This window comes from Notolepis coatsorum, assembly GCF_963971535.1.
Source record: "Notolepis coatsorum genome assembly, chromosome: 13".
In the NCBI taxonomy this organism is placed as follows: domain Eukaryota; kingdom Metazoa; phylum Chordata; class Actinopteri; order Aulopiformes; family Paralepididae; genus Notolepis; species Notolepis coatsorum.
Window position 1 is genome coordinate 70818498 of NC_140177.1, and position 12811 is coordinate 70831308.

Here is a 12811-nt window from a genome sequence, read left to right on the forward strand (position 1 = left end):
GACACAATCCACCGCAACGGGTTGAAACTGTTTGTTGGCTCAATGCCAAAGACGACAAGTAAGGAGAAGCAACAGCTGACATCAATGAAAAGTGATGTTGAGTTGTTTTCACGACTCTACATTAGCTGTCAAACAAGAGATGGAAACCTGGAAGACTTCTTCCAGCATGAGAACCAAGCATGGCCACCAGCAGGGGCGGATTTAGGATTGTAGGAGATCCGGGGCTTAGCCCAGACAGGTGCCCGCACGAGCGGGCACGGATTTTTTTTACTTCGACACCACAATACCACCACCTTAAAGCGGACAAAAGGCACTAGAGCATAGGTGTCAAACTCATGGCCCGCGGGCCAAATGCGGCCCGCCACGTCATTTGATGTGGCCCCCCAAGAGCTCTAAAAAAAAAAAAAAAAAAAAAACATTAATCTTGGGTTAAAAAATAGCGGTGTTAAAATAATTGTGGGTTAATGCGTTAATAAAGCTTTGACAGCCAATATTGTTTGAACTGTCAGATGCAAGCTGGCTGTGTGACATAACCGAGCATCTCGCTCAATTGAATAAGAAGCTGTAGGGACGCAAACAAGTCCCACCCAAAACTTGACCAATGTAGTTGTGAACTGAGACAACCCTTATTTTGTTATTTTTGAGTACAGTTACAGTTGTGTGTTCATGCAGACACATAATAGCAATTTCATTACGAATTGAAAATGGGGGACCCTGATGTAAACAAGTCGAAAGTCTTTCTCTGGTCTGCATCCCCTTAACAATTGTGTGTATTGAGCTGTACTGTACTGTACCCATTCTGCAATCTGTTACTTAAAGTTAATTAAACTATCTTCCATTAGTTGGATGTATGGCCTCTGCAAGGTTGTGTGCAGCCATTTGTTTTTGTAACATCTGCTACATCTGTCCCACGCGTTCTTTGCAGCTCACAGTTGTTAGTTCTGCCCCTCTTGACTGTGACAAAAAGGTTTTGAACAAACTTAATGTCATAGCTTGTATTTGATGATATTCTTCTTTGTTATTTACTTGAATGGTTTGATCATTGATTGATGGAGTAATATGGGGTTCTGATAAACTAAAATTATTTGTTAAAATAACATAAGCTAACATATATTTTTACATCTATGCATATGCAATATGTATAACTTGAATAAGTAATAAATACAGAAACAACATGTTTAACAATATGTAAATGAGTAGCTACATTTATTTTACATTACATTAACATTTATACGGTCTTTGGCCCTTTGAGGGCAACCATAATGCTGATGTGGCCCTCTGTGAAAATGAGTTTGACACCCCTGCACTAGAGAACAGTTAAATTCACACCCTTTAATTAATGAAGCAAACTATAATAATTTATAATAATAATAATAATAATAATAATAATAATAATAATAATAATAATAATAATAATAATAATAATAATAATAATAATAATAATAATAATAATAATAATAATAATAATAATAATAATAATAATAATAATACACTGTGTTTGTATAGCACCTTTCATACAAGAATTGCAGCTCAAAGTGCTTTACAGCAGTACAAAAAGACAGGCATAAAATGTCACATAAACATTGGCAGATCAAGAGCAATGCATAAAGTGCAGACATAAAGCATAAAATAGATAGCAGTAAAATAGACAAAGTCAAGGTAAGACATAGAACATTAAATCACATCGTTTTTCATATTAGGATCTAAGATCTAGGGTTAACTCGCCGAACGTTGAGCGCCAGGACTCCCGAAAACCAGAGTATAGTCGGGTTTTCATCGTTGTTTCTTTTATTCGATATTTCCATTCATAAAGACATGCCGGCAGCCTGTGTTATCACTGGGGATGGGTCTGAGATATCAAAAGTCCAATACTGCCGCCTAACACCTTGCGGCCACTATTGCACTCCATTTGAAACGATGTGGCTTGGTGTCTGTCATTTTGGAAATGACACCAGACCACCCTGAAACTACACCCATATTCACGACGGTATAAAACAGAAATGTATGGATGGAAAAATTATCTGTTTTTTGCATCTTGACTGGAAGAAACTCAATGACAATCGACTATATTATTAGATCCATAGCTATAATATATAATATAGCTTTAGGCCTGCAAACACAGCCACGTATCCTCATGTTAAAAGGCGCTGGCCTTTCAACAGTAACAGTAAACAGCGCCATCTGGCACTGAAAGTGTTAATATGCGTCTTTGTTTACGGTTTGATTATCACTGATACAAAAGTAAAATAGTGCAGTGCAATAAAATAGTTAGTAGTAAAATAGAATAAAATAATGCAATAGTGCATTGCAATAAAATAGTTATCATCGTATTTTTTCGGGAGGCCGGTAAGGAGTTCATTACAGTAGTCGAGTCGGCTTGAGATAAAGGCATGGATCTGGTTTTCAGCATCCTTTTGATTTATAAATGGCCGTACTTTAGCTATGTTTCTAAGGTGGAAGAATTGTGTTTTTGTCAACTTGTTGATTGTGATTTAAAGCTTAGGTCTGAGTCTATTATAACACTATAAAGACTTAACTCACTCAAATACAGTTAGCAGCTGGATAGACTACAGATGGAAATTAGCTTATGCTAAATCTGGAGCAAACATATTTTTATGTAACAATGATTAATTGTAAACAAAAAAATAAAAATAATTTTTCTTTTTTTTGGAAAATAGATTCAGGGCTTTTCAGAATACATTCGGGGCTTGAGCCAAAGTAGCCACCCCCTAGCCCCGCCCCTGCACCAGCACTCTCTGATGGAGGAATATTACGACTTGGGACCAAGAGTGACCTTCTGAAATGCCTGGAGGACCTGTCTCCAGCTCAGACTAAAGCCCCTGATGCTACCTGTGCAGTTCTTGATGGAGCTGCTATCCATCAAGAATTGATGGAGCTTCATCATTCAGATGATGAAGCCAGCAGGTGCCAAGACATTTGATGAATATGCCCAGCAGGTTTTCATCCCATATATCTATTCTCAGCTGCACAGTGGACATGTGGACCTCGTTTGGGATACTTACAAGGATGACTCCCTGAACGGCACAACAAGAGCCAAGCGCGGAAAGGGTGTAAGGAGACGTGTGGTTGGGAAGGCTGCCATACCAGGAAACTGGCAGAACTTTCTGCAGGTTGACAGTAACAAGACAGAACTATTCAGCTTCCTATCCAAGGTCCTCTCAGGTGTTCAGTGAGAAAGACAAGGAGGTTGTCCTCACTGGTGGGATGGGGGTGCTCAAGGTCCTCTCAGGTGTTCAGTGAGGAAGACAAGGAGGTTGTCCTCACTGGTGGGATGGGGGTGCTCAAGGTCCTCTCAGGTGTTCAGTGAGAAAGACAAGGAGGTTGTCCTCACTGGTGGGATGGGGGTGCTCAAGGTCCTCTCAGGTGTTCAGTGAGGAAGACAAGGAGGTTGTCCTCACTGGTGGGATGGGGGTGCTCAGCACACAGCCACTGCAGGATCTCCACACCCTGGCCCCATGCAGCCATGAAGAAGCAGATAGTTGTATGCTACTGCATGTATCACACGCTGCACTGCATGGCCACCACCAATTGCTTATTCGCACTGTTGACACTGATGTTGTGGTCTTGGCTGTGTTTGCCATAACACAACTACCAGCTGGATGTGAACTGTGGCTAGCATTCTGAACTGGCAAGAGCTTTCGCTACTTGACAGCCCACCAAATAGCTGTGTGCCTCGGACCAGAGATGTCATGTGCCGTTCCAATGTTCCATGCTTTGACAAGCTGTGACACTGTATCCAGTTTAGCTGGAAACGGAAAGAAGGCAGCATGGTCAACATGGAAGTCACTGCCGGACCTGACAGATGCACTACTGATGCTGGCAAATGGACCAAAGGAGATCCCAGATGATGCAATGAACATTATTGAGAGGTTTGTCATACTTCTATTTGACAGAACCAGCACCTGCACCCGCCTACCCAAGCTGCTCTGGTGGAGCACATCAAGAGAGCAGTCTACCAGGGTGGTCACATCTGGGGGAAGACACTGCTTCCAGACCCTGGGCTGCCATCACCAATTGACTGGGGGTGGGTGAAGACAGAAGGAATGTATGAGCCCCATTGGACGACATTGCCACAAGCATCACAATCCTGCCACGAGCTGATCTCTTGTGGCTACAAGAGTGGTTGCAAAAAGTGCTGCAGGTGCAAGAAGGCTGCACTTCAGTGCACATGCCTCTGCTTCTGTGATGGAGAATGTGCCAGTTGAACCCTGCTGAACCATTCTTCGCTACAGTTTAATCGGGCAATAGGCCCATCACCATTTTGTGTGTGTGTGGGGGGGGGGGGGGGGGAATGTTTGATACCGTTTTGTAAATAGTTGTATATTTGTTGATTTTTTTTAAATATCTTTTTTTATATGTAACAATTATAAAAAGAATATTAATAAAACACGTTCTTCACTTTAAGTTGTATGTAAATACTATTTGTGGTGTTAAAAACATGGAAACAATAGCTTTGGTGGCCAAAGTGTTCTATGCCAGTAATCTCTGGCAGCCATTTTTGGAAATGGTTACCATGGTCACCAGAATGCCAATCTGCAATGCCCCAATATCCATATCTTTTCTAAATATATTAAGCTAAATATGTACCAAATTTGGTGCTTTTATCACAAATTGAACAATATGTTAGCTATGCCGCACCACTATTAGCTGTCATAGGGGTGTGCAAACCAGTCAACTTACAAAAAAGAGCCTGTTGGAGGATTTCAACAAGATAAATGCGAGTGGCGGTTTCTCCACTAGGGGCGCTGGGGCGCCGACCGCCCTGGTAAAGAGAGAGGAGAAGAAGAACGTTTTTAATTTTTTATTTTAGAGCCCTAGAAATCAAATAAACATGTTTAAAATGAATAATATTTACTCATTTTAAGTATGTTTGTGTTTCCAATGCACAATATAACGTTAATATATCAAATATAAATAATTGTTTTCAGACAGGAAGTGAATGTCTGCTAGAGCAGGGGTTCCCAAACTTTTCAGGCCGGGACCCAGAAAATAAGGCATCAGAGAGCCGCGGCCCAATGCACATCGTCAGGCTTTAATTTTTTTGCCAGGCGATTTTTTAAGCCAAATATCACTTCAATTCTATTAAGTTAGTTCAAGTTAGTTATTCATTTATATGTGCTATTTATGAGAGGGCTAACTTGTTGCAAAATAATAATGATAATAATAATAGCCTCATTAAAATACTATTGTTGCTTCGGTTGTTTTCAGCGTTTTATGTGCATAATCTGTTATTTAGTTTGAAATGTTCGTTGAAATAAGTAGATTTTTCGTTTTTGTTTATTTATTAAGTTAATATAAAACCATAGTCACATTTTAGAATACAATAGAATAGAATTTTAGAATACAACTAGAAACACTGTCCTGGCCTGCTTCTAAGTTCAGTGGCCTGACAATTTTTTATTTGGAAATCATCTCGCGGCCCTCCCGTGGCTGCTCGCGGCCCACCTTTGGGTCGCGACACCGACTTTGGGAACCACTGTGCTAGAGAATAATACCGCCTCTATACTTTCCATAGCCGCATTTCTCCTGGGCTAGACGCATAGCGCTTACAGTGGGCGTGCACTGGTTTCATCGCTGTACTGTCGCAGCCAATCAGTGCGTAATTCGCTGTGCGTTGAAATATGATGTATTATGATGGAAACCGGGCACGTTTTGAAGCGATCTAAGCAAGCGGCGTCAATAATTTCCGTAGCCCCATTTCTCGGAGACGCTCTCTGATTGGCCGACGTCAGTTTCTACACTGGGAAAGCGTAGCCACTCTTCGTTCGAAGTAGGTTAAGGACAAGGTAACATTAGAGTTTGTCTTAGAGCGTGACGGCAAGTTCTTTCGACGGTTAAGCTTAGGCACTCTTTCAAAGTTGGTTAAGGTTAGAGTTTGTCTTAGAGCAGGGCGATAGAACGCCAGGTAGTTTGCAGGCTGTTCAACGCGGAAATGGGCAAAGACAGACTCATTCATCACAGTACTGTTGTGCTAACAACAAGCTATTTGGCTAATAGAAGCTATTTGGCTAATAGCTGGATGCAGTCTGGACAGAGTGGATATACATCAACAGTCTGGGACTGTGGGACAACAGTGGACATAATTATACACTTTATCAAGCCCTCCTCGACCACGTAAACAGTGAGTTAATTCGGTCTCTCTCTCGCTCTCTTTCTCTCTCTCTCTTCTCTCGCTCTCACAGCGTGTTAATTTTCGCCGCCGGTGACGCATAATGAATGAATGGTAACTTGTTTAAAATGTCAAGATATATATATGTGTTCATTATTGCATTGATCATACGTGTACTAGTGTAGTATGATGAACTCGACTTAACGTTGGTAAGTCGCGCCCACCCAAATGTAGTTCACACCGGCCGCTACTGCAACAGTGCAAAATATTTCACTATAATATTTCAAAGCGAAGTAAAAAAAATAAAAAATTATTATTATTTTTGATCAACACTGTGATAGTGTTGTAGTACCCCAGTGATAGTGTTCTAAATACGCAGATGCTTCACAAACAGTTTTTCTCCCCACAGCAGTCCGAACACTAAACACCCTGGCCCGCCCGCCTAAATTCTTATCCTAACCCATGTTTGCTGCCGCGTTCGCGTTTTGTGCTCTGATTGGCCACTGACGTTTCTGGTCGCGCCTATCGTGTGACGGCAAGTTCTTTCGCCGGTTAAGCTTAGGCACTCTTTCGAAGTTGGTTAGAGTGTGGATCGTAGGCGTTAGGTATTTGCTGCTGGTCGAGGCGGAAATGGTCACGTCACGCGATTGGGCGCACATGTCACATGACCAGAAACGTCAGTGGCCAATCAGATCGCAAACATGGGTTAGGATAAGAATAGACGCGGCCCACCCCCCTTTGCAGACGGGCAAGCATCCGTCACTGATACATGTGACTGTCCTGTATGTATTTATTGTGGGGATTGGGAGGTGGGCGTTTGTAGTGGCCGCTTGTCGCTCCCCAATGAATCGACAAGCGTCCACGATGCACCCGCAATTAACTATCTTACTCAGTCCCAAGGTTGTGATCAGGGGAGGAAACTAACTTTTTGGCTTACCAGCCAACTGGCGAGTATCTGATTTTTTTTACCAGCCAAACAGATTTTTTACCAGACAAAAAAAATCGCTAATTGTGATAATTACTTCTTTGTACGTCTTCGTCTAAATTGATTTTCAATCATAGTAAATTAATCACACTGTCTCTACTCTTCAAAATATTACATAATTAAATCACATATTAACATGAAAGAGGGAACTATTCTGGACTGGGTTGGGCTGAACTGGGCAGTGAAAGATGCTGGGTTGGGCTGGTCTAGGTTATACTGAATGATGAATTGAAAATGAATTGAAAATGGGGGACCCTGATGTAAACAAGACGAAAGTCTTTCTCTGGTCTGCATCCCCTTAACAATTGCATGTATTGAGCCGTACTGTACTGTACCCATTCTGCAATCTGTTAAATAAAGTTTTCATTCATCACAGCTCAACTACTAGGAATGTGTGTCTGACTCTTAAGTGCAGGAAATATTCATCAGAAAGGGGGGACATGATGGAGGGAATGGAAAGAGCAGGTTTGACAGGAGCAGGGTTGAAGGGCATATTGGAGTGTGGAGGAAGTGGACAAGGCATTAAAGCCCAACCTCTAGGTTAAACCCTACTGATCAATTATGGGTAGTTTACATCATTGGTATATAATTTCATTATTTATTTTTTTCCATTTGACACCGGAAATGCCACTCTGAAAGAGTTAAAAAGGTCCACGCACGAATAACATGCACGCGCGAATCAAAAAAGCTTATCAAACGCCGACGTCACAACAGGTGTGGCTTGCATATTAATGAGCCGAATCTAATGTTGCTTTTCCACTAAAATAAAGTACTCAGTTTGTCTCCGTGTGGGGAGGTGGGGCTGCTGGTGATCAGCATGAGAGCTCCAGAAATGTCACGTCATGAGAGACGCGTCACTGTTTGGGGAGTCTGAACGAAAACAGAACGCCGCCATCTTTAATGTCTCGCGTAGGATGTCTTATGTATGTTTGCAGCAAGAAACAAGTGCAATAAAAAAGGATACAGTCACTGTGTATTCTGCCTCATTTATTGATGAAACAAAACAGACATCAACACAATTTGCCACCGAGCGGAGAGTTTAGTCTGACAAAAAGATCGCTGATTAGTTACGCTTGTTGTTGGGGGTTAGGGACGTAACGTTAGTTAGCCTAATGCTAACGTTAGCCGATAGACACGAGAGGCTATCTGTGTAGAATAGACACAATGAGCTAACGTTAGCGTTAGCATAATAGACACAACGAGAGTCTGGTTAATGTTATTGATTGATTGAATGAAAACTGTGTTTTACTCTGGCTTGCCAAGCTCATCATAGCCCCTTTCGTGACTGATGCACCGAGTGAAGCTTGTGGACTCTACAACAGCGGCGGCCGCAGGGCGCCGGAGCCCGCAGCGCTAGTTAGCTCATAGCTATCGTGTAACACTAGCCTTTGCGGGCTCGGGCGCCCTGCGGCTGCCGCCGCCGTCGCGTCCATGGGCCCCCCGGCAGGGCACCCGTGGGGACGGGTTGGGGTGTACAGAGAGGAGAGAACCATTTTGGGTCGGCCGTTCATGCCGGCCAGCGAGCCGGATGTCGGGATATGTTGTTAGCACAATAGCTACCAAGCTAAGCTATGTTATCTACTAAGGTTATAAACACAATATGTGTACAACGACACAATGATTTACATTATTACAAATATGGTAACGTGGTTGTGGCTTTTACAAATAGTGGTTAGCTTTAGAGATGGATGGATGGCTATAATCACGGAGCAATAGTGAGGTGAAACAGATACATTTCCATTCGGCTAGTAGTAGCAAGCATATATCTATGGTAGCAAGGCTCTCTGCCTGCCACTAGCTGTGTGACTCTCAGCGCACCCTGGTGAGCCCCCTGGCGACCAATACCTGTTGTGACGACATTACACGTGCACGTTATAAACCATTGATTAAAATATGCATGTGCATGTTGATTGTGTTGGGCAGACAAAATGTTTTGATAAAAACGCTAAAACTGGGTCAATTTCAATACTTATTTTTTCCCTTCTTCATGAAAGCCACTGTTGGCCTAGTCCACATTGTTTATTGAACAAAAATACAACGTGGAGGTTGACCTTTAAGCAAACAGGACTGAAATGGGGGACCCTGATGTAAACAAGACGAAAGTCTTTCTCTGGTCTGCATCCCCTTAACAATTGTGTGTATTGAGCTGTACTGTATTGTACCCATTCTGCAATCTGTTAATAAAGTTTTCAATCAATCAATCAATACTGGGTTGGGCAGTGAAAGAACCAAGCATTTCACTGTAATGTAATAGCTAAATAAAACAACTTGAACTTGACTTGTTACATTTGCACTCTGGTTGTATGCCAAATGTATTCTGGTTGTACTGTACTTGTGCTGTAAGATGACAATACATTGGAACCGAATCGACAACGCTAGGGGTTCAGCAGGTGTATTCTGAATGCCAAGTATGACAACATCACCGTTGTGAAGGGCATATGGGCGAGTGGTGAATTGATATGGGGGGAAACCCGGTAATAATAAAATGTCACTCGGCTGCATTTAAGCAAAGCCGCTCAGTATAGTCGTCCACTATGTTGAATGCGCGTTATGGTAGCTTGTTACATGCTAGGTAGCTAGCCGGCTAATGCTGGTTGACTTGTCATTCTCATCCGACTCGAATGAGACGCGTCGCGTGCTGTTGTTCGCCCCCATGTCAGACCGCACTGATATCCGAAAGCGACGTCTCTACATGCAATTATTTTCATCCACTGATGTGTTTTTGTAAGTTTGTCTACGTTGTCAAGCCGGCTGCCGGTGGCAGGAGTTTGTAGGTCTGCGTGCAGTGGTCTGTCCACTTCCGCTAGATGGGCGGCGTCTTCTAGAAAATGAGTGTTCATTGGAGGAGCTTAGAGCGCATCTGTACAACGATGATGTTCATTGGTTATGGTCTGATTATTATGTGGCGCAAATGGGAGGAATCAAGGGGGAGTCAGAGTTCGGTTTGTGCCAGTGAGCGAATCAGCAGATTGCAGAATGATTTTTTTGTTTTGTAATTACTAGTACTCGCCAGACTGGCGAGTGCTCTTCATGAATTACTCGCCAAACGTAAAAAATACTCGCAATTGGCGAGTAAAGTGGCCTAATTTCCTCCCCTGGTTGTGATGTTGAATGAATTGAATGTCCAAAGTTGCTCCTCTTACGGTTTACAGGGTTTATTGTTGTCCAAAGGTAAATGAAGGGTTAAATCAGAACAATTGTCAATTCCAAACGGTGAGACAGGTAGAAAAATGTATCCTCATCACAGGTGCACAAGATTACAGTGATCACCTTGGCTATTTATAAGAGTGGGCTGTAATGGGTGGTGAGCCCTCTAGTGTCCAAACATAAATAAGACAGTCTAAACAGTGCATAGTTCTAATATATATATAATAATATATAAATCCACCAAGTCGGTTTCTGCCTCTACTGCGTTTGATGTTTCATGTTGATGTCCCAGTGCTTAACAAACTGTACTGCAAACAATTACCACCAACCATCGTTGTGTGGCATTAAAGTATTTTGTACAATAAGATGGATGCCAATTTCCTAGAAAGCTATCCGGCTGCAAGCTAGCTTGGCACAAATGAATGGAAGCGGATACGGACCATTAGCCTAGCTTAAAACTCTGGGAGGCTAGCCGGTCCATATCTGCTTCCATTAATTTGCTAGGCTCCCATAACGTTGACAAATTCCTGTCATTTACTGCCTGTGATGACCTGAACTTTCTTGCTTATTAAATGCCTGAATTTAACCATTTTAATCAAGTGTTGTCTCTGTCAGAATCATTATATATATTTTTTTTATCCACTTTTTCTCCTCCTATTTTTCTGTATTTTCCTCCCATCCCAATTTAGTCGGTATGCCAATTCCCCCCTCCCCTTCCTGGTCATTGCACGCATGTGCCCCCCACTGGCCGGTCTAGGGAGCCCTGAAGTCTATCACATGCTTCCTCTGATACATAGGAGACAGCCAGCAGCCTCTTTTCACCTGGCAGCGAGGACTCTCATTGGTGAAGTGTAACGCGTGGGAGGATCACACTACCTTCACCATTTCCCTCCCTCGCTGTGCAGGCGCCCTGACCGACCTGTAGGAGTCGCTGTTTACAACGATCAGATTACCACCCACCGGCTTCCCTCCCACTGACACTGCCAATTGTGCCAGTATGACGACCGGCCAAGCCGGAGGCACCGCTGACAGCCGGATTCGATACCAGTGTCTCTGCGGTGGTACAGACGCTTAGTCCGCTGTGCTACCCGGCCGCCCAGAATCATCATATATTTAAGAAATCAATGAAGCAACAATTACACATTTATTTTATTTCAGTAATATAACTTCAATGCAGTAAAAGGCATGGCTGAATAGGCAGAAACATTTCAACTTGTATGCATCTCATCGATAGGAACCAAAAATCTTTACAAATTTCAATGAAAATATTAAAGAAGCAACCAAGGAACAGACAGGAGCTGGCCAGGCCCACTTGACCAACTCGCTACCGGAGCTAGAGGTAAGTCTGCTACCATTACTCAGTCTGACAAGCCAAGCTAAGAATCTGTTCAGACACCTGTGTGAACAGAATTGATGCAAAACACAAGAAATTCTTTATATATATATTAGAAAATGATCGAGCAGGAATAAAATAATTAAAAAAAAACTCCACACACACACATACAAAGCTAAATTAAAAACCCTAAAATGAGACTAAGGCCCTTAACCGGGTTTTCATCAGTCAACTTGTCATCTCGTCTACGAGCTAAAAACTAAAACTGGGGGTTTACCACATTTTTGGCATATTTTCTTTCAATAGTCCCCCTGCTGCTCCGGGACAAGGTGGGACAGGGAGTCTCACGCACGAAACACACCAGGGGCACGCGCAGGCACTCGCAGGTTTCGTGTGAGAACAGCTCACAAAACACGTCGGCCTCTGTTAGCCAGCAGCGCGGGTGAGTCATCTAGTGACATATATCTATGGCCTCAGTCCCCCTGCTGCTCCAGGACGAGGTGGGACAGGGAGTTGATGTCCGTCTCCGCAGGGTGGCTCTGCAGCACCAGTGTCACCATGCTCTCCTGCCCGGGGAACACCTGACAGAGGCTCTCCCTCAGCCTGGCCGTCTCCCCCGCGCTCCTCTCGGCGACCCGTCCCGGTCCCACGCCGGGGCTCCCCCGTCTCTCGGAGCCCCCCGGTGGTCGGTCACGGAAGTGCAGGACCTCCATCTGTGAGCGCGAGGGCTTGGCGGAAGGGAAGAAGGAGGCGACACCCGCGAAAGAGTGGTGGCCTGGTGGGTCAGGAGGCCTGAGGGAGAACGACCAACAGAGGAGGAGATTCATCAAATCAAATCAAATGTATTTGTAAATCCTGAAATCACCGGGTAATGTCCCCATGGGCTGGACAAGTCTTCTTTAACCGTTTCGTGGCCAACCACGTATATATACGTTATTCGGATCCGACCGTTGGAGGCCAACCACGTATATATACGTGTTAAACTCGTTTTTGCTTTTATTCCATTTTAATATCCTACTCAATGTCACAGAGCTGTATGTTGGCTGGAAAATGCCTATTGGGACTCGGAAAGTGCAGTACCGGCCAGATCCTGGTAGTGGCGCTGTCTCAAGAATGCAGTAATCCTTGTTTCATACCTGGTGTCACTTTTTTTCCGGTCCGGGTTAGCTTTTCTGTTAGCCTTAAGCGCCTGGAATACTTTTTGCGATGCCGAATT

At 43.4% G+C, this 12811-nt stretch overlaps 1 protein-coding gene across 2 annotated transcripts in view; it reads right to left on the reverse strand.

Moving 5' to 3' along the window:
* Nucleotides 1-11411: 11411 nt before the first annotated feature.
* khnyn (KH and NYN domain containing) overlaps nucleotides 11412-12811 on the reverse strand; it is a 37530-nt gene continuing 36130 nt past the window's right edge. For both annotated transcript variants that reach the window (XM_084327378.1, XM_084327377.1), the window contains exon 9: nucleotides 11412-12387. In XM_084327378.1, coding sequence (XP_084183504.1) covers nucleotides 12069-12387 — 319 coding nt within the window. In that variant the 3' untranslated portion in view covers nucleotides 11412-12068. The remainder of the gene's footprint in view (nucleotides 12388-12811) is intronic.